General features: G+C 52.2%; 1 protein-coding gene across 1 annotated transcript; it reads left to right on the top strand.

Annotated features, from left to right (window-relative positions):
- Window positions 1-284: 284 nt before the first annotated feature.
- WSCD1 (WSC domain containing 1) lies at window positions 285-20251 on the top strand. Its single transcript, XM_056506882.1, has 9 exons — window positions 285-872; window positions 6246-6879; window positions 10004-10118; window positions 11104-11285; window positions 13989-14110; window positions 16474-16645; window positions 17331-17495; window positions 17644-17844; window positions 19076-20251. The coding sequence occupies exons 2-9, from the start codon at window positions 6453-6455 to the stop codon at window positions 19426-19428; spliced, it is 1737 nt and encodes a 578-aa protein (XP_056362857.1). The 5' UTR covers window positions 285-872; window positions 6246-6452; the 3' UTR covers window positions 19429-20251.
- Window positions 20252-21720: the final 1469 nt, after the last annotated feature.

The raw sequence follows: 21720 nt of genomic DNA, 5'->3' as shown, positions 1-21720 counted from the left end.
AGTCCTGAGGACACCAGCAGCTGCCTTTCAGCTCTCACATTTATAAATAATTTATTTCCAGCCACCTGTGCCCAGAATACCAATTTTCCGCCCGAGATCTCGGAGCTGGCGCCGGGAGTCGCTTTCCCGGGACCCTCTGGAGCTGCGGGAAGGGTCGGGGTCTCGGAGGGGCAGCTCTGGAGGGATGTGCCCCTAGTGGGAAGCGAGACAGGAGCAAACGCGGAGCATCCGCTCAGCTGGTCGCGGCCGGGGCTCCGGCTGTGCTGCGGCGCTGCCGCTGCGGCCGCCGGGCGGAGGAACGGGCGGCTCTGGGAACCTCGGCGGCTGCAGGAGGCTGCGGAGCTCTGCCGGGCAGCCTCGGAGCGGAGGCGCTTCCCCGGGCAGGGCAGCGTTATGAAACACGGCCGCGCTTGAGGATCCGGGCAGCGCAGCGCCGCGGCGGCTCCGACCCCGCCTGATGGCTCGGGAGGCCACGGAGCGGCTGCCGGGCACCGGCTGCGGGCAGAGCGACCCCGGAGCCCCGGCACGGTGAGCCTGGGACCCGGAGAGCAAAAGGGACCCGGAGAGCAAAAGGGACACCGGAGAGCAAAAGGGACCCGGAGAGCTGCGGGGACCCGGAGAGCAAAAAGGGACACCGGAGAGCTGCGGGGACACCGGAGAGCCATAGGGACACCGGAGAGCAAAAAGGGACACCTGAGAGCAAAAGGGACACCGGAGAGCTGCGGGGACACCGGAGAGCAAAAGGGACCCGGAGAGCCACAGGGACCCAGGAGAGATACAGGGAACCTTGAGGGACCCACGGCAGGAGGGACACGAGGGACCCACGGCAGAAGGGACACACGGACACGAGGGACCCAGCGTCGGTAGCTGCGGTGAGTGGGCGCGGAGCGGGAGCGGGGCCGGAGGAAGATGCAGGGCCGGGCACGGAGCGGGGCCGGGGGGCAGCGGGGCCGGGGGGCAGCCGAGCCGCAGAGCCCCGCACGGCCCCGAGCCGGGAGCGCGGGATCGCGGCGCTGCGAGCGGGAGGAGCAGGAGGATTAGTAGGGAAGGGCAGAGCGAGCAGGGTTTATCAGCTTTTCAGGCAGGCATTAGGGCCTTTTGTGGTATTTCACGGGATTGCACAGGGCTTTGCCTGGCTACAGCAGGGGTTCCTCAGCCGCAGAAGAAAGGGGAGGCTTTTCCTCTTTTCCCTGCGCCGTTCAGTGTCTGCCTGTGCCAGCCGTGTGCCAGCTGGCCTGGGCACCAGCAATGACCGGGGAAGTTTTTGCAGAGGCTGAGCTACCAGCATCCATTGCAGGCTCAGTGGCTGCTTGTTTCATTAAATTAATCCGCAGCATCTCAGCAAAGGGCTTAGCAGCATTATTTACAGAGACTGCAGGTTGCTCTCGGTGTGCCCTTCCCCAGGCACCCACAGAACAGTATGCTTGAAAAGTCAGCAGTGGGTCCTGCCAGCGTGTTTGTGTCACTAGCGAGGCAGGCTGGAATGCTCAGCTTCTCCCATCAGTTTTTGGTGCATCACTGTGCTGAACAAATAGACTCGAGCAATGTTTGGTAGGTGAACGTTGTGGGAATTCAGACATTGAAGGGTTTATGAACTTAAAACACCAATGATTCAGTTACAGAGCTGTGTGTTGTTTTAGTTCTAGCAGATTTCCTTGCACACAGGGAAAGATCTCATCTGTAATTCCTGTAATTAAGGCAAACATAAACATATGGTGCATTTGTTATAACATTTTTGTGCAAGACTTCAGCCACGGACCACACAGGGGCTTTTGGAAACTGCAGATTGAGCATCACTTGCTGGGTGCTTGAACTCTTAATATCTAAGAACATACAGCATGCATGAATGTTTTATTGTTAGTACAATACTTCTGAGGTTCAGCAGCAGTTTGCTGGAAGCTTTCAGTTTGTCAGAGAATGGTAACAGCAGACTGTGTGTTACCTCTGAAGCACACATCCCTCTGCCTTCAGAATTCCATACTGCCATGGAATCAGTCCTGCTGGTTACTGCATCATGACTTGAGCTAGGTAAAAAGTGTGGGATTCATGGGCAAATACCACGGTGTGATCTCTGCTCAAGCTGTCCCTGAGCACTTTCCAAGCAGCACTCTCACAAAAAGCCTTGCTGGACCATCTGCCTCCTGCAGGGTCCTCTGCATCCCTCACCTCAGGCTCTCCAGCAACATTATTGTCCGGATTTACACCTACCTATGCTAAAAAAATTGGTCTTAAAAAGTCCAATATCTGGTGAAAGAGCCACTGGGACAGGATTTGCACAAGTTAGTGCTGACTTCTCCAGCAGGAGATTTCAGCCTTTACCAGCATTCATGGCACCACTGAATGTATTCAGTCTTCCCTTAAAAATTCTGTAAATGCTCCTTCAGCTAGGGGAGTAGAATTGCCAAGAACTTGATCAGGTTTCTTTTATTTCTCCCTACAAATTCATTAGTGCAGCTGCCTGCTGTGACATGCTCTGTCCCACTTGGGAGTTCATTCTGGAAGCAAGGCACTGACCTGCTTCTCCTTAGAGCAGCCTGGTGGTGAGGGATCCTTTCCCTGCTGAGTCCCAGAACCTGTAGGTCTGTTTCTGCTCACCATACCGAGAGCTGACACTTCCCAGTGCTAATTATTGCCCTTTATTCAGTGCACTGTTAACCCTTTCATTGCCCTCTTCCCCTAGATGTCACCTGTGCCATTTAACATTCTCACTGCCCATCAATTACCCATCATTGTCCTTTCAATTATAATTTTATGATTTTACTAACAACTTACAGTTCATATGGTCCTAAGCCCCCTCTGGCTGTGAGAACTGATAAACAGAGATAGAAGACTTCTTTTCTTCCATGTTGTTTCATTCATTTTAAGTGAAACATGCATGAAAAAGACAAATGTTGCATTTCCTATTACCAGATATTAGTTCTGTCCTCCTTAGTCTTTCCTTTTAAATATCATCATCAGAAGTGATGCACTTCAACTCCTTTAGGCATACTTTGATGATATTGCAATATGCACTTTATGGAAAAATCAAATGGCAGTTTTTATGTCAGCAGCACTTTGCTATTTCCCCACTAAGCAGCAACATTTAATTTTTGAGTTGCAGATTTGCAGCAGTGGCTGTGGGTGGAGATTCTGCTTGTTTATTTGGTTGGGCTTTACTACCATGTACTGTCATGGCAACTGCAGCAAGGGGAGTGCAGCTGGAGGTAGCTCCAGCACATCGTGTTGAATGCAGCAGAACTGCCTTCAGCCATTTAAACTTTTCCAGCTGGGCAGGGGCAAAGTGATCCCTTTGAGACTCCAAAGCACCTTCTCCTTACCAAACAAATACATAACCAGCCTTGGCAGAGCACTAGGAGCAATGCCAGCGTTGCTTGATGTTTGGATGCAGAGCCTGCAGCTCAGTTCAGTTAGGTCTGACCCCTCGGGTGTTTTCTGCAGTTCTGCTGATGCACAGCAGGTTTTCTGTCCTGCTCACGTGGAGGCAGAGCACTGTGCCCTGCCCAGGTTTGGGCAGGCATTGGCCACTCCAGTCCCCCCTGGCTTCAGGAGTCACTGCCAAGTTCTGCCAGGCAAGTGCCAGACTCATCCTGGCCACAGTGCAGCCTCCAGCTGCTCCGCCCTACATCACTCCAAGCCTGGAGAAACTCTACAAAATCCACTGGCCAAGCACACAAGTGGCCTTAGAAGGGACTAAACTGGGCCAGTGGTGCCTTTTCAAGCATAACATGCCTGACCTTTGCTGCATGCCCTTGGTGTTCCCTCTCCAGCCAAGCTGAGTGCTGCTGATGAGCCAGAAAGCTCCAGCTGCCCCAGCCCAGCCCCTCCAGCACCTGCACCTGGGGCTGCTCTGAGAGCCTGGGCCTGAGGATCTGGCTGGGAGAATAAACCAAAAGAGCTGTGAAGCCCTGAGTTACAGCTGGGCAGAAACCACTGCAGATCAGATGGATTTATCTGGCCTTACCTTGCTGCTGGGGGGAAACCCTGAACCTTTTGAACTTGTGTGTGGCTGCAGCCATTGTCACCTCCCTGGAGTGCCTGGGCACCACGCACGGGGGCACCTGTCCTGCCTCACCTGGGCCCTGCCCTGCTGTCTCTGCCTCACCTGGGCACTGCCCTGCCTCACCTGGGCACCTCACCTGGGTACTGCCCTGCTGTCCCTGCCTCACCTGGGCACCTCACCTGGGCACTGCCCTGATATCCCTGCCTCACCTGGGCCCTCCCTGCTGTCCCTGCCTCACCTGGGCACTTCACCTGGGCACTGCCCTGATATCCCTGCCTCACCTGGGCCCTGCCCTACTGTCTCTGCCTCACCTGGGCACTTCACCTGGGCCCTGCCCTGCTGGCCCAGCCTCACCTGGGCACTGCCCTGCCTCACCTGGGTCCTGCCCTGCTGGCCCAGCCTCACCTGGAGGAGCACAGAGCATGGCAGCCCCAGCCCAGACTCAGTTGCTCACCTGCACACTGCTTCCTGTCAGATCACACAGGAGCAGCTCAGGTTTGCAGTAGCCCTAGGCAGGAGCAACTAGTGAATCAAACCCCACCTCTGCTCATAGAGAGTATTTCTTCAGATGAATTAGTGCAGTAACAACCTGCAGGATCTAATTATGGCTAATTTTCCATTCATTTGTCTCAGTACTTCTGACCCTTTTACTGCAATCCTTGAGCACTCACAGCATTGATCAGGGATTCTCAGTAATTTAGCTCTGAGGGTCAGCTCCTGAGCTGGTGTAAATCAATGCACTTCCCTTGGCTTTGGAGCAGATCCGAGGGGAGGTGTGTAACTTCTGCTGGAGGCAGAGCAGTGAATTCCCTGATGCTGCAGCCTGGCAGTGCTTCACTCCTGCTGCTCTCACCAGCCCTTGGGGAGGAGCAGCAATCAGCACACAGAATACTTCTGCATATTACTCAGTTCTACAATTAAAGTCAGCATACATGTACTTTTTAAAAACATACTTTAACAAAAGTACCTAAATCAGATCTTCAAGATCACCTGATCTGCAAGACTAGAGACAGAGACTCCTGGCTTGTGACAGCCTCATTGAGGGACTGAGGCTAAAAGGTCACACAAAAGGAATTCAAGCTCAACTGACAAAAGATTTAACTGAGCCTTCATTTATTTTTGTCCTAGAAGTTTTGGATCTTTGGTTGCTATTTAAGACAGAATTTGCACAACCAAATGAAAAAGGGAATGGGTGGAGACTTAACTGGCAACATTTTTTTAATAAAGCAGCATAAGTGAGCACCCCCAGAACTTAAACTCAGCTACTGAAACAATCACAGTGAGCAGATGTTGGTTGCCAGGGCTGCGGATTTCAGGAGTGTGCCCCAGCTACAAGCTAGCAAAAGCCATAATATTTTCTTTTCTGGAAAACACTGCATCTTTTCTCAGCGCTTGCCCGTCTCCACAGAGAAAGAATAGACTGGGAAAACAGGAACTTATGGGGAGATGCCAGCTTTTATTTGCCACAGGAGGTTAAAGGTTCCCTAGAGCACAAAGGAGCTTTTCTTGCCCAGACAATCCCATCGTGGTGCACATCAGCACAACTAAAGCTGCAAAGCTCAGCAGCAGTCAAGAGAGATCTGCTGAACTTGAGCTGAATTTTTTCAAACATTCACTAGTTTTTCTCCACACACATCTTCACATCAATAGTTGGCAATATGAATCCACTAAAAAAAAAATACAGCAGGATCTCCGGTTTCTGTTAAAGTAACACACACTGAACCTCCAAATATCCTTCCAGCATAAAACCCAAATTCTTTGTGCTGCACAGAGATTAATAATTATTATCTATTGTGAGTTGATGCAATTTCTTTCTTCCTCCCACACACCCACACTTCTGTTTCCTCCTGATCTGCATTTGTAGCTGAGGTACTGTTTAGCTGAAAGGAAGGAATTTGGTAATACCTCCTTAAAAAGATGCCAGTGACAAAGGATGGAGATGTTGGCTATTGACAAAAGAAAATAAAGAACTTATTTTTCAAACATCCCAAGAGAAATAACCTCCTTATTCAGGTATTGCTTGTGCATTCCAAGTTAAAAAGAAAGAAAATTAAAAAGTCTGAAGATCTGAAACTCCTTGAGCTCAATCAATGGTTCTCATTGGACTATAGCTCTTATAGTTATAATGCATAATTACAAACAGCAGGTGGAGAAACGCTCAGATAGCCCCGAAGGGGTGGGGGGAGGTCACGCCGGCGGTGGCTGTCCCAGTTTGTGAAGCAGCTCACGCCCCCTGCTCTTCCAGGTGCTGCTGGGCCGGGCGGGATGAAGGCGGCGCCCCCCGAGCCCCCCGAGCCCCTGGGGCGGGCAGGAGCCTGAGGAGCAGCGGAGCCGCAGCCCGGAGCTGCGAGGAGCTTTCCTCGGGAGGAGCAGCGCAGGATGGGCTGAGCGTCCGGCCGGGCTCGGAGCCGCGGCCAGCTGGGAGGCGGGAAGGGCCAGTTCCAGCCGGGGCATGGCCAAAGCTTTCTTCAGGCTGCAGAAGTTTCTCCGTCGGACCCAGTTCCTGCTCTTTTTCCTCACGGCAGCTTACCTGATGGCCGGCAGCCTGCTGCTGCTGCAGCGGAGCCGCCTGGTGATGCAGCACGGCAACCGGGGCGGCCCGGGGCTGGAGGAGCCGGGCAGGGCGGGGGGCTCGGAGCCGCGGGGTCTGCAGAGCCCCCCGGGGCCGTGGGGGGGCTCGGAGCCCCGGAGCCCCCCGGGGCTGCCCCCCGGCTCGGGGGTCCCGCAGGAGCCGGCCCCGCTCGCCCCGCGCTGGCTCCTGAACCGCAACTCGGAGCTGCGGCGGCTCCGCCGGCGGTGGCTGCGCCGGGCGAGCGGCGAGCAGGAGCCGCTGCCGCCTGCGGCGCCCAGAGCGGGCAGGAGCAGCGCCGAGCACAAAGGTGAGCGATGTGAATGAGATTGCTTTGTTTTATATAGACAGAGCCGGGGATTCATGGGGGTCCCTGCCCGCTCCACCGAGCCTTTGCTTGCAGCTGCTTTTGTAGTCTGGTTTTCTCATCATGGTCAATAATTGTTATTTTTTTGCTGTCATGATTTTGCCAGTTAAGCAGCGGTGGTCCGTGGGATCACCAGACAACGTGAAGTCTCTAAGCAATTTGTCAAGTCCCATAGATAACCATCCAGATAAGGAATGGCAGAAGTCGGGGGGTCTGGTCTTAGTGGATAGGCTGCAATGATTACACAAAGGCAGGAAACCTGATTTTGCAAAATCTTTCAGGCCGTGGAAAAGCCTTGTTTTGCAAACTTACTTAGAAAACATAATACTCATAGCAGGGGTATTTAAAACAGAATTATTAGATCATATATTTCCGTTTCTTTAGTGTCATGCTTCATTTCACACCTAAGTATTCTGGTTTATGCAAACCCCAATACTTTTATGATTAACACGAATCTTTTATCAATTATCACATAAGGATGGGCCCTGCCCCTTTTCTGCACTTTTCAGACTCTGTGGGCTGATCCCAGGCAGACACAGGTGAGGATCACACAGGTGAGCCTGAGACTTCCTGCTCGCTCACCACCACTCTCAGCTCAGCTCTCAGGTCAAATCAGGCCAAATCCAAAGGATCCCTGCTGGGGGACTGCTCTGCCCTCACTGCAGCACCAAAGGATGAGTTTGTAATCTTTTAGAAGAATTAGTTGTTCTTGGAGATGTTTCACTGATAATAGAACAGGCGTGGGATCTGGACTAGACACATTTCAGAACTGCTTTTCAGTTTGTTGAGTAAATTTGCCCAAACAAAAGGGCACAAAATCCCACAAAATGGGTTTCACATCGTGCTACTTACTGAGGGAATTGTCAGAAGTGGGAGTGAGGAGGTGATGGTGGTGGGACATGAGCCACACCATGTGAGCCAGGCAAACGGAACCCCTGAAGCTCCCAGCAGGAGCTGCTCCATGGAGGCTTCAGAACACCCTGCTGGTGGCAGAGGAGAGACTGAGAGCTGCTCAGCCAGGGCCTGGCTGAGGCTCCAGCTGCTGATGAGAGGGTTATTTGTTATTTGTTATCTATTTGTACATCTCACCGTATCGAGCTGTACATTCAAATGTGCATCGTTTGAATATCTGAACATGAAGGGACATTATTAATAACAATATTGTTAACAAGCATTGGAATGCCTTTGAAGGTAATTAATTAAAACTTAACTACCTACGTAAAGCATGTTATCTTCTCCAATTCACTTCCAGTAAACTTAGAGGCTTGTTATTTCATTATGCATCCCTTTCAAGACCTAATGAACCACTCCGTGCTTATCATGCCTAATAAAGTTTCAGTGATGCCCTGTGGCTCCTGCCTAGTGGAGCAGCATTGCCTGGCCATGGGGCTGTGACCTGAGGCAGTTCAGCTCTGCCCTGCCTGCCCAGCCCCTCAGAGGCTTCCCCAGGCAGAGCCTGAACCCAAACCAGAGGCATGGCCCCAGCCTGCTGTGAACCTCCCAGCCCACTCTGCCCCGCTCAGGCTCTGGGTGAGAAAATCCTTTTGTTCTCCAGGCCAGGCTGTCTCACCTGCTGACAGTGCAGGGGGCTCAGGGATGGGAGCACACTTTTCCTGACACAGACCCTGTTCTGATTGCTCCCAGCAGATGAATTCCCAGTGTCCTGGCCGGGTTCTGCCCTTGACCAGGATGCAGAGGTGCCAGGGACCAGCATCACCAACAGGACAGGGCTGCTCTGAGGCTGTGCAGTGACTCATTCGTGGGAGATGTGAATGAGGAGCTGCTGCCAGGCTGGCTGGCAGGCAGGGACACAGGGAGGAGGGCAGGTGGGGCTGGCCCAGGATCCCCACCCAGGCTCTCTGGCCCCACAGCCCCAGTTTGCTGAGCTTTGACTCCCAGTACCAAAAGTCTTCAGTGGAATGTGGAGCATCTTTGTTGCAGCTGCCTGACTCCCACCTCGTTAAGGGTGTGCTGGGGGTGTGTATCCACAGCTTGTGAATTTTCTAATTACACGTTGGCAAATTACCACGTGCAGGTCTTTGAATCTGCTGTTGTGTTTGTAATATTTAAATGGTTGATTTATTATTCCTGGCTCCAAAATCCCTGATGGAGCAACTCAAACTTCTTTTTTCTTGTGGATTAGTTAACATAATGTTTTTTAGTTTCATTTTTCACCATATTTTCTTTTCCTATCCGCTGATTACATTATTTAATTTCCCTGTGTTATCTTCTCAATGTTGTTATTTCTAAAATCAAATTTCCTTTTTTCCTTCATATTTTGATGATAAAATGTACTTTTAAACACACAATTGCTGTATAATAGTGGGACTCCACATCATTGTTCCAATTGTATATTAAATAATGGGCTGGATTTTTACAGTATTTTGTTCATGACAACAAAAATTAGGCGGAGCACTGAATGCAGTCTAAGAGAAACATTTATCTTTCCTATGCTAAGTAAAGCAAGACATATTTGAAGAGATTCCTTAGCACCAGAGAGGAGATAGCTCAGTGTGATAGCTACATTGTGCTGCCTAGTTAAAAGTGAATTTATCTTTCCATTACAGCTTTAATGTAACTCTCTGTATCCAAAGGAAATTGATTTTCTTAATATTTCTCTTGCACCATCTCATTATCAACTAGAGATTTTAAAGAACACTTGGGAGAAATCCAACAGGATTTCTGGAAGTTTTTACCAGGCTCTGTTCTCCTGTACTTCAGGGAAGTGCTGTGTTTTGTCACCAGGGAGGGAGTTGAGCAGGCAGGAGCTGCTGCAGGAGCTGCAGTGCTGGTGGGTCGTGGGCTCTGGGTGTGCAGCTGTGCTGAAAGGAGCCTGGGGAAGGGAAGGGAAGGTCTCATGTGTGTTCTGCCCATTTCCGTGGGACAGAGACCCTCACCAGGTTCAGGAGCAATGGAATGTGTGCAGAGCCCCAGGTGTGTGCAGAGCCCTGTCTGTGGGACCCCAGACAGGCTGGTCTGATCTCAGCCCTGCTCACAGTCAGGCTCTGGGTATCCTGGGCTGCTCTCCCTCTGTCCCATCCCCTGACCCTGCTCTCCATGCACACAGGCACCTACATGGGCTGCTTCACCCACGACTCCAGCGAGAGGACGCTGAGGGGAGCTGTCTTCTATGACTTAAGGAAAATGACAGTAGCTCACTGTCAGGAGGCTTGTGCTGAGAGGTGAGTGCTATTTTTTCACTGCAAGTTTTCTTTTTCTGGCAATAAGTGGATTTGGAATGGGAAAAGCATTCCAGTGTTAAACATACAGCATCTATGAGAACAGTGATTATCTTAGACCTTCAGGCAGAGCACAGCTCAGCTTCTCTGCCTGGAGCAGACACTGCACTTCTGCCTGTGCTCCATGGCTTACATTATATTCTCTATTGCCCTGGACAAAAATTGCTGTTTGGTTAAAGAGTCTTTGTAGGATATCTATCTTCTGGTCGATCTTGGTCTCCAGCCCGTGTCTTGTTGGGGGGCTAAGCAGACCAGGCTGTATGCAGGGCAGCAGGGCTGTGTGCAGGGCCACGGGGCCAGGATCTCCCTGCTCAGGTGCACTGGGCAGCAGAGCCCTGGGCACGGGGCTTTGCACCCCTTAATTAGTGATTTGTCATCAGACTAGTCTCTTGTCTTCAGAGCCAGGATTAACAAAACACCATTGAAAGTTTTTCTCGTGTTCAGGCTTGGATGTTTATTTTATCTTATCAGAAAGTACAGAGAATATAACAGCACTTCCAGCTTCTTGCTGGAAGCAGGAAAATTGCCTCAAGTAAAGCTACTACGAGGTCTTTTAAAGCTAAACGGTCCAATAGAGAATTAACATCTATATTATTTATGCTTCTGATCCATAACTAGATTCCCATGACCCTTAGAGTGACACTGAGTGACCAGCTACTACCAAAAACCCATAAAGAAAGAAGATGAGCAGAAAAAGAGACAAAAACCTCCATCTTATCCCATACCTAGCTCTATAGTATAAATACCTCAAATTTAAAACCCATCACCCTGTGGAAGCACACACTTCTAATTCCCTACCCTGTGATTTTTCCTTCATCACTCATGTTCAGAAGCCTCTGGCCCAAAGCAGTGCCCTCCCGGGGTGAAGCTCGGAATCCCCGGTGCCTGGGGCTGCAGGGCCCGGTGTGACCCGCGTGTCTCTCCGCAGGGCTTACAGCTACGCGGGGCTGGCGCAGGGCGCCGAGTGCTACTGCGGGAACTCGCTGCCCGCGGCGGCGGCGCCGGGCCGGGAGTGCAGCAGCGAGTGCCGGGGACAGCGCGGCTCCGAGTGCGGCGGCATCGGCCGCCTGTCGGTGTACAGCGCTCAGCCCCGGCCGCCCGCGGGGACCCGTGAGTGTGCGGGGACACGGGGACACGGGGACATGAGTGTGCGGGGACACGGGGACACGGGAACGGGACACGGGAACACGGGGATCGGCTGCCTGTCGGTGTACAGCGCTCAGCCCCGGCCGCCCGCGGGGACCCGTGAGTGTGCGGGGACACGGGACACGGGAACGGGGACATGAGTGTGCGGGGACACGGGACACGGGAACGGGGACATGAGTGTGCGGAGACACGGGACACGGGTACATGAGTGTGCGGGGACAGGGGGACACGGGGACACGGGGATCGGCCGCCTGTCGGTGTACAGCGCTCAGCCCCGGCCGCCCGCGGGGACCCGTGAGTGTGCGGGGACACGGGAACGGGGACATGAGTGTGCGGGGACAGGGGGGACACGGGGATCGGCTGCCTGTCGGTGTACAGCGCTCAGCCCCGGCCGCCCGCGAGGACCCGTGAGTGTGCGGGGACACGGGACACGGGAACGGGGACATGAGTGTGCGGGGACAGGGGGGACACGGGGATCGGCCGCCTGTCGGTGTACAGCGCTCAGCCCCGGCCGCCCGCGGGGACCCGTGAGTGTGCGGGGACACGGGACACGGGAACGGGGACATGAGTGTGCGGGGACAGGGGGGACACGGGGATCGGCCGCCTGTCGGTGTACAGCGCTCAGCCCCGGCCGCCCGCGGGGACCCGTGAGTGTGCGGGGACACGGGAACGGGGACATGAGTGTGCGGGGACAGGGGGACACGGGAACGGGACACGGGGACACGGGACATGAGTGTGCAGGGACAGGGGACACGGGAACGGGACACGGGGACACGAGTGTGTGGGGACACGGGGCACGGGGCACGAGTGTGCAGGGACAGGGGGGACACGGGGACATGGAGCACAGGGATACAGGGACGGCATCAGCAGCACAATTTCAGCTGAAAGAACCACTCCCTTTGGTGTCCGAGGGGCTACAAACCCACCTGTGTTCATAGCCTTGGAAGAGGTGCTCTGTAACAGCAGGGCAGAAAATCACTCTGATCAAGGCCACCGTGGACACAGATGATCCTAAACAAAATAAGTGATTGTGAGGAATGAGAGGAGGCCAGAAAGAGCCACATCAATCCCCTTCCTGAGAGAAATGGGACCAAAGCTTTGCTTTTCCGTGGGGTTCTGTTCCAGCAGCAGTTGGGAATTTTGCCCTGTCCTTAGATGGCATCACACTCAACCCATCACCCAGTTAGCTGCCGTGGGGACTCCGTGGATAAACCCTTAGGCAAACAAAGCACATACGAGATCCAAACAGCTGATCACTCTGCAATTGGCGAGCTCAAAGACCTTATGGATGTTATTTGCTGGGAAGCAGCACCAAGACCTTAGGTTGTGCCAGTATTGATGGTACTTCATTTCTTCTTATAGACAAGTCAAGGTTTGTACAACAATCCAACCAGCTACATATAAATTATATATCAAAGGTACATAGACCTAAATTGCCACTGTCAGGCTGACAGGCACATTGGCAGGTTTCCCAGGATATGCATTGCTGTTTAAACCTCCAGTATGAAATATATACACATTCCTCAGGAAAATACAGCATTTAATTTTTTTAAAGTATTAATGAATTATTCCTCAAATTAGTCTAGCCTGAAGCTAAAGTTGTAATTTTCTTGCCCTTAGTAATACCTGATAGTTGTCTGTTTTGAATCCCCCTGACACAAGCCAGCTGAGGCCAACAGAAGGATTAATCACAATGAACAAGTGTGTTAGAAAGTGACTCTGAGACTGGAAAGGGCCCATGATTTACGCTGTGTGCTGCACAGCACAGACCTCACAGGAGTCTTTTACACAGAGCAGATCAGTGACATCTTCACTTAAACCTTCCCAGACAGATCTTGCTGCCTCCCCTCTGCTCCCTCTCCCTGCTGTGGTTCCCAGATCCAGCTCTGCTTCTAGTAAACAGTTCGAATAGTTACAAGAGCAGAATTTAAGCAGCTTCTCCTTAGATTGCTCTAGGCTCTTGCTAGAGAGTTTGGGCTTTTCTGCCAAGAAATTCATGCAGAACAATTTTTTTTTCTTCCTAACTGCACCACGTCCCTCCTGTCATTCCACTCACTTCCCACATCAGCTCTGGCAACGTGTCCAAGGGAGCAGCTGCAGTAGTGCCAAGCTCTGTGGTGTTTCTGCAGAAGCAGGTGGAATCAGAGGCTGGTGCTGAGCACACAAAGCAAGCTGATCTCCCTGAGCAGCTGAGTAAAGCCAGGCTCAGAGTCTGACAGGCTGCAGCAAACTGGCCTGGAAAGGTGTGGGAGCAGAGGGGCAGCAGAGGAAGGTGGGTCCAGTGAGGGGGTTTTCAGGAGTCATTTTCTGACCCAGAAGCTTTGTAGATTTTTAATCAGGGCTTTTAGCTCATCGAGGTGAAGGCAGCTCTTCAGAGGGAGCTGGGACTGCAGAAGCAGCAATGCCCTCCCTGGGGGAGTGACCCAGGCCCTGCTGCAGCACTGCTCCCATGGTGGGCACAGGGACAAACCAGCTGCTCCTTTCAGAACCACCACTTGCAACACGTTTTCCTAGCATATATTATCATTTCTCTTATTTCTGCAGTCTTTGTAATATACAATTTATTGTATCATTTTTGGCTTCTGAACCTAATATTATCCTTTGTGAAAGGGACTGGATACTGTGGACATCGTTTTCTTAAGAGAAACCTATTTCATATCCCCACAGGGAGGAATGTTATCTATCGAGGATGTTTTAGAGCTCCAGAAAATTTAACAGACACCTTTGCAGCCTCTCTGACACAGCCCAATTTGACGGTGGAGATGTGCTCTGAATTTTGCTCCAAGAAAGTAAGAACAGTTCTCATTTCACATCCTTTTTTTTTTACTGTTGTTTTAAATTCTAATCTACTGAGGGAAGGGCAGAGATTAGTGCCTTAGAGCTTTGAATTTGTAAATGAGTTTCTAAAGGACAAAACTCATTAGAGTAAATAGCCAGTGATGCATCTGGTCCAACTGCTGCAGCGGGGATGGTGGGAGGGAAAGTCATCCCAGTGGTGCCACTAGCCATGAAACACAGGCAGGCTGCTCTGAGTGATGAGTATGGGCCAGGGGAATCAATGCCTGCTCCTGGCACGCTCCAGTCCAGCCCTGAGCCACACTTGCCCCAGGCAGATGGCTGCAGCCTGGGGACACACAGTGCCAGAGGGTGGCTGGGGCTGGCAGCACCCAAACCTGGCCCCAGTGCCCTCAGGAGAGCTGGATCCTGGGGACACACAGTGCCAGAGGGTGGCTGGGGCTGGCAGCACCCAGACCTGGCCCTCAGGAGAGCTGGATCCTGCCAGGAGCCATCCCAGGGCACGGGCAGGGCTGCCTCTGCTTTAGGGGCTCTTGGCTCCCTTCCCTTCCTCCCCACTCTGATGGGGCTGGCTTTTTCTGCACAGGGCTCACTGGGTGGTCAGATTTTGCCTGCAGCCACACTCAGCCTCGTGCACTAAACTCAACATCCAATAACTTTTTGCAGCATCACAAAATTGATTTAAACTGTCAGCTGGCTGGTTACAGTGCTTTGACCAGGACCCTCAGCACAATCTGCTCTCCCATGAAACCAGCAAATGGCCCCAGGTGGCACCAGGGGAGGTTTGGATTGGATATTAGGGAAATTTGGAGATTTCCCATGCGAAGCCCACACCAGGTTTATCTCCTTCCTCACTCACAGCCCAAGCTGTGAGGCAGTTGTGCAGGGCAGGGTCAGCCCCTGCACCAGCCTGCCCTGGGCACAGGCACTGCACCACCCTGCACTGACACTCTGAAGGTGCAGGAGTAAAGAGGAGCAGTAATTTTGAACCTTGCCTTGCAGAAAAGTTCATCACTTGCAGGGGCTGCTTGGCATGAGGTACAAGGAACATTTTTATTCTAGGCTGGGTTTGAGGCCAGGGACACTAATTTCTCAAACTGAGAAACACTGCTTCATTGTGAAGGAAATATTTCTGTTTGTGGGCAAACCCAACACTGTTCTGCCCTTGGATCAAATCTTTAAACAGTTTTTGACAATGTCATATCTCATTCCCTAAGTAAATGTTGGCTGCTGGGCACACGTGGCACACGTGCTGCATTTGACTCCTTATCAGAGTTTGAGTGCATGGGGAAGAGCAGCAGATAAGCTGCTCAGCAGTCCTGTCACACGCTCCCAGACTCCAAAAGACTTTTAAAAGGCAAAAAGTGTTGATATGGAATAGATGGACTGAAATGTTCAGCACTCCCTGAACTTCCTTCAGCCTTCTGCCTGCCCTCACAGCCCCGTGCCACCAAGAGAGCCCAGGGGGACCCCAAGGAAACCCAAATCTCTCTGGTGAACAGCAGAAAGCCTGGATTTTAGGGCTAGCAAGCAACTGCGAATTTCTTTGGCAAATATTTAGCACATTTCCCTCAAACTTGTTTTAACTCTTACCACTCTTAGCCCAGCAGTTGGGTTCACTGCCCCACCCCTGCACAGCTTTGCAGCCTGTTACCCTTCCTGGCACCACTGGTACACCAAAACCTCAATTACTCTGCACCAAATCCATTAAAAAACACTTCTTACAGGCAAGAACTTTCCTTAGGAATTGATTCCTTGCAAACAGCACTAACTTCCTCACGATTGCACACCTTAGTAGGTTTCCTATCCAGAGGCAAGGTACCACAAATATGGAGACAGTATCAGGAAAGGAGCAGGAGCTTTGGAATGACACTGCTTTGACACGGTCTTTAAAAAAAAGACTGGATGTGGCACTTGGTGCCATGGTCTAGTTGAGGTGTTAGGGCATGGGTTGGGCTTGATGATCTCGAAGGTCTCTTCCAGCCTGGTGGTTCTGTGACTCTGTGACTCTCTCACTCTGTGTTTCTGTGTTTCTGTGACTCTGTGACTCTCTCACTCTGTGTCTCTGTGTTTCTGTGACCCTGTGACTCTGTGACTGTGGTTTCTGTGACTCTGTGACTCTCTCACTCTGTGTTTCTGTGACTCTGTGACTCTCTCACTCTGTGTTTCTGTGACCCTGTGACCCTGTGACTCTGTGTTTCTGTGACTCTGTGGTTTCTGTGACTCTGTGACTCTCTCACTCTGTGTTTCTGTGACCCTGTGGCCCGGGCCGTGTCCCTGTGAAGATCATTCCCGGGCAGGCAGCGTTCCCGCAGCTGTCGCTGCCCCGGCTCTCACAGTGGTGTGTCCCGTGCAGGAGTTCCCGCTGGCGGTGATCGGGGGGCAGCAGTGCCACTGCGGGTTCCCCACCCGCCGCTTCCCCCTGCGCGACGGCGCCGACGGGCGGCGCTGCGGCCCCGGCGGCAACGGCGGCAACGGCAGCGCGGGCGGGGAGCAGTACTGCCGGGTCTACCAGACACCTGTGCAAGGTACAGCGCCTGGGAAAGGTACAGACACACCTGGGCGGGGTACAGACACACCTGGGCGAGGTACAGACACACCTGGGCGGGGTACAGACACACCTGGGAAAGGTACACACACCTGGGCGGGGGTACAGACACACCTGGGCGGGGTACAGCCACACCTGGGCAAGGTACAGCACCTGGGCGGGGTACAGACACACCTGGGCAAGGTACAGGTACAGACACACCTGGGTGAGGTACAGGCACATCTGGGCAAGGTACAGCACCTGTGCAAGGTACAGACACCTGTGCCAGGTACAGATACCTGTGCCAGATACAGACACACCTGTGCAAGGTACAGGCACCTGTGCAAGGTACAGACACCTGCCATCATGCTCATGAAGATGCATCTTTCCATTCTCTCATTATGCAGCATCTGTTAAGACAACTTGCTGGCAAGGACAATGGATTGTTTGAGCATTATCAAAAGAGCATTGCCTTCCACAAAAGCAGCAGAAACCTCTTTGAGGATAATCTCTTTGGCCTCATGCAGCTGAATTAATTTTAGGGAGTAGCTGAGTCACACCAGACCAAATTGATACCTTATGCTAAGAGAGAGAAGGAGGAAGCAATAAACTTTGTAATCAAGAGCTGTCAGTGGAATTATTAAAAAGCCACAATGCTAACAATGAAATATCTTCTCTCCTCACAGACACCCGCTGCACGGACAGGAAATTCCTAACCACCAAGTCCAAAGTGTTCGTTGCTTTGTCAAGCTTTCCTGGGGCTGGGAACACGTGGGCACGCCATTTGATAGAGCATGCCACGGGATTCTACACTGGCAGTTACTACTTTGATGGAGCCCTCTACAACAAAGGTACCAGGGCCAAGAGAGGGGACACAGGCAGCCCTTCCCTGGCACAGAGCTTTACTGACTGCTCTGTCATCCTTCTGCCTGTGGCTGTCAGCAAGTCTGGTGCAATTTAAACACGCAAAAAAGCCAACAGTCCTGTCTTGTAAAACAGGTTTTAAAGGAGAAAAGGACCACTGGAGGAGTAGGAGGACCATCTGTGTGAAAACACACGAGAGTGGCAGGACAGAGATTGAAATGTTCGACTCGGCCATCCTGCTGATCAGGAACCCCTACAAGTCCCTGGTGGCAGAGTTCAACAGGAAATACGCCGGGCACCTGGGCTACGCCACCGAGCGCACCTGGCGGGGCAAAGGTGAGCCCTGGGACCCATCCTCGGGGCTGGGCCTGGGTGGGCACTGCCAACAAACCCGGGGGGCTCGAGCCCTGTGCAGCTGAGGCCAGTCCCAAAGCCCTGGCAGGTGGGATCAGTGTGTGCAGCCCCAGAAGGGAGGGCAGTGCAGCACCTGGCCACGGACACGGGAGCGTTGCTGCCACTGCACTGCTGGGCACAGAAAACAGAAAATGGCCTTGTACACTGCTCCTGTGCATGGCCCATTTGCCAGGCTGAGGTGAGGAACATCTGCCCCTGCACCTGTAATAACCATGAGAAATCTGATTTAAGATTTGGAGGGTCCGATGGAGCATGACATTCCATGAGGGATATTTTACAGCACTGCACAGGTGCTACTGCACTGCAGAAAAATAAGGATGGTAGCAGTAAGATGGCCCTGAAATTCAGTGTCCCCTGGGCACATGAAGAGACTTCAGAGCCTGCCTCACTGCAGGTGTGACTGGCAGGCTGGCTGCGGACTGCAGCTTCCCCGCTGGACACACTGCTGCACTCAGGCTCTGCAGCACAAAAGCCATTTGGCTTCCATTTCCCCTTGTACGTATTTCAGGCTGTGGCTTGGCAGAGGGCTGGGGGGAAAAGTGTCCTGTGTCACAGCACATTTCTTCCCCAAGCTGATGTTTCACCTTTCATCACTCACAACTCAAGACCTATTCATCAAAAACTGACAAAACAGCCCCCAGAAAATAAGAAAAAGTCTGCTGGGAATGGCTTTCCCATACTGCAAACTGCAAATTGTCACATTTCAGCCACAAATGCTCTTTGTCCAGCCCAAAAGGTTTCACTAGGACTGTCTTCACTTCAGGAAATTAAATTATCATAGAGAGCAGATAGAGATCAAGGCAGCATTGATGTCTGGGGCAAAGGCAAGTTGCTGCCATGCAGCGTGGCTAACAAATACCCCATTGGCTAACAAATAAATATCCCGTTGGCTAACAAACACCTGTTGGCTAACAAATATCCCATTGGCTAACAAACACCCCGTGGCTAACAAACCCCCCCTGTGGCTAGCACCCCCTATGTCCCTCCCCAGAGTGGCCAGCGTTCGTGCACAGCTACGCCTCGTGGTGGGCCTCGCACGTGCTGCAGTGGCTAGCACAAGCCCTGGTGGCTAACAAACCCCTCCAGTGGCTAGCACAAGCCCTGGTGGCTAACAAACACCCCCATGGCTAACACCCCCTGTGTCCCTCCCCAGAGTGGCCGGCGTTCGTGCACAGCTACGCCTCGTGGTGGGCCTCGCACGTGCTGCAGTGGCTGCGCTTCGGCCGGCAGCTGCTGGTGGTGCACTTCGAGCAGCTGCAGCGCCGGCTGCTGCCCACGCTGCGCGCCATGGTGCAGTTCCTGAACGTGACCGTCAGCGAGGAGCGCCTGCTCTGCGTGGAGAGCAACCGCGACGGCAGCTTCAAGCGCCCCGGCGCCCAGCAGAAGGACTTCCAGCCCTTCACCCAGGAGATGAAGGACCTCATCAACAAGTACATCCTGACAGTGGATGAAGCCCTACGGGCAAGAAACTTCTCAGGGCTGCCCAGCGAGTATGTGCCCAGATGATAGGCTGGCATCACGCTGCTGTGGTTAACAATGAAGTTTCTTTTTTCTTAAAAAAAAAAAAAAAAAAAAAAAAAAAAGCCAACAGAAAAAATTCCCAAACAAAAAACCCACAAACAAACAAGGACAAAAAAATTTAAAAAAGGAGCAGAACTCTTTATCAGTTGTGGCACAGGTACTTGTGGGGGCTGCTGAGCAGTGCAGCAGTTGGGAATGCCGGGTTTTGGCAGCCCCAAACAGCCCAAACCTGGCTCCAGGGCCATGGAGGGGACCCAGGGGTGGCAGAGAAGGCAGTGCCACCTGTGCCAGGGGTTCAACACAGGTTTCTGCAGCTCCACTCTTCCCCAGAGAGCCCTGCTGGGTCTGGGGGCACCAGGAGCATCACCAGGTCAGTGCTCCTGGCTCGGGAAATGGAACTGGCTCCAGCTGGGAGCGCCTGGAGAACGGGGGCAGAGGGGGAGCCCCAGCCCCCCCAGACCAGCAGGGGCAGGATCCCACCTCCCACCCAGCCCTGAACCCCTGCAGAAGCCCCAGGGCATCCAGCCTGGAGGAGCAGGGCAGTGCAGAGCTGCCCTCAGAGTCCCCAGCACGGGTGGAATTGAACTCTGCAGCCCCCGGGGCAGTTGGACCCTGCAGAGGGGAGGGGACAGGGGCACCCAGGGCTGGCAGAGCGCTGGCCCCGTGGCCACTGGGCAGCTGGGGCTGTTCAACCCTGGGCCAGAGGGGCTGCCCTGCTGTGAGCCCCTGCCCTTCACCTGAAATAAAGGATTTCTTAAAACCTTGAGTGAAAATACTAATTTTAATAAAACAAGTTTATACAAAGGGAGCTGAGCTTCCCGTGCCTGTGTGTCGTTGGTGCTTTAACAGCAATACAGGACATGGAGCACACTGAGCCCCAGTCTCTCCCTGCTCACACCCCACACCTGGCTCATCCCTGCTGTGGGGCAATGCTCAGTGCCTTCCCTGGCAGTGGGGGTCTCAGGGGCCACAGAGGGGTGAGGGACTGAGCTGGTTCACAAAGAACACAAATTATTTTTGTTTGTGCAACGGGAAGAGTTGAAAACCCCTCACTTTGGGTGCTGTAAGTGGTGAGAGCCTGTGGTGCCTGCATGGGGCACAGCCCTCCCTGGGACACAGCTCACACACATGGACACCAGGAAAAACCCAAATTGTGCCAGCACCAAACACCACAGACAGCACACACACACCCAGGTACAGAAACATTCCCATAAAGCAGATTATTAAGGATGCTACAAAACAGGACTATCACCGTATCCACCCTGACTTACTCTTTTGGCAATTATGCATTAAAGCTCTTCCAGGTTTCATTTGGGCAGCAGTTGCTGTTGATGGACATGGGTCACAGCCCACAGTTTGAGCCCAGCCTATGGAAGAAGCACAAATAGTTCACAGGAAGAAATTGCTCTTAGCCTCACTGAATCACATGCCTGAGACCACAAACCAGGATTTGGGCCCCCCACAAAACATGAAGATGATAACATTTTGTTACATTGCCTTTCCAGCCTTGTGTAGCATTACAGGATCATTTAAAAATATTTTTATAAACCTGTAAATGGTGAGCAAGGACAGGCTGTAAACTCTCAGGAAGGCAATTTAATTATGTATATGTCCTGTAATGAAGACTCTAGTTGGCTAAAATTAGAGCTGGCAAAAGTTATGAATATTCATTAGCTTGGTAATGCCAAAAGTGAGCTCGTTTAACAATAACAGAAATTGTAGCCAACCATTTCTCAATAGCTGAAGTGCAGGGGCTGCCTCTTTATTTGCAGACCTTCTGTACAAAGTATGTATATCTGTTATTTACGTGATGCAGCTGTATGTACACACACATGAACACTTGCATTAGCTCTGCCAGGGTCCTTTTAGGGTCAAAGGAACAGGAAGGATTTCATGGTCATTGCACACGAGGCACACCAAGAGCCTGGGCAGAGGAACAGCTCACATTGTCCTTCCTGCCACATCTTTGTCAGAATTGTCTTTTGGCTGGAGCAGCTCTTCCTCTTTACCTTGAGATGTGTTCTCAGATATTGATCACATCCTCTCCATCTTGCCAGAGCAAATATTCTGTGGTGCTTCAACCAATTCCCCTGCAAGGCAGGTTTCCCTCTCAACCATCTCTATGCTTATTGCACTTAGCTTTAATTAACCAGAATATCTCAGTAAAAAAAAAAAAAAAGCCACTGAAAGCCATGTTGATGTTCACTCCACACAGTCTTGCCTTCTTATTTTGTATTCGAAATATTAGAAATGGAAGAAATATGCATGCAGTTGCCT

This window comes from Oenanthe melanoleuca, chromosome 19 (assembly GCF_029582105.1).
Source record: "Oenanthe melanoleuca isolate GR-GAL-2019-014 chromosome 19, OMel1.0, whole genome shotgun sequence".
NCBI classification, from domain to species: Eukaryota; Metazoa; Chordata; class Aves; order Passeriformes; family Muscicapidae; genus Oenanthe; species Oenanthe melanoleuca.
The sequence above is the reverse complement of the archived record's forward strand: the minus strand, read 5'-3'. Positions and strand labels throughout refer to the sequence as shown.

Bases quoted from the DNA above. Each gene is read 5' to 3' on its own strand.
- WSCD1 (XM_056506882.1), top strand. From the start codon at position 6,453: ATGGCCAAAGCTTTCTTCAGGCTGCAGAAGTTTCTCCGTCGGACCCAG. The intron at 10,119-11,103 runs GTGAGTGCTATT...GTCTCTCCGCAG, and splicing joins CAGGAGGCTTGTGCTGAGAG to GGCTTACAGCTACGCGGGGC. The intron at 11,286-13,988 runs GTGAGTGTGCGG...ATATCCCCACAG, and splicing joins CCGGCCGCCCGCGGGGACCC to GGAGGAATGTTATCTATCGA.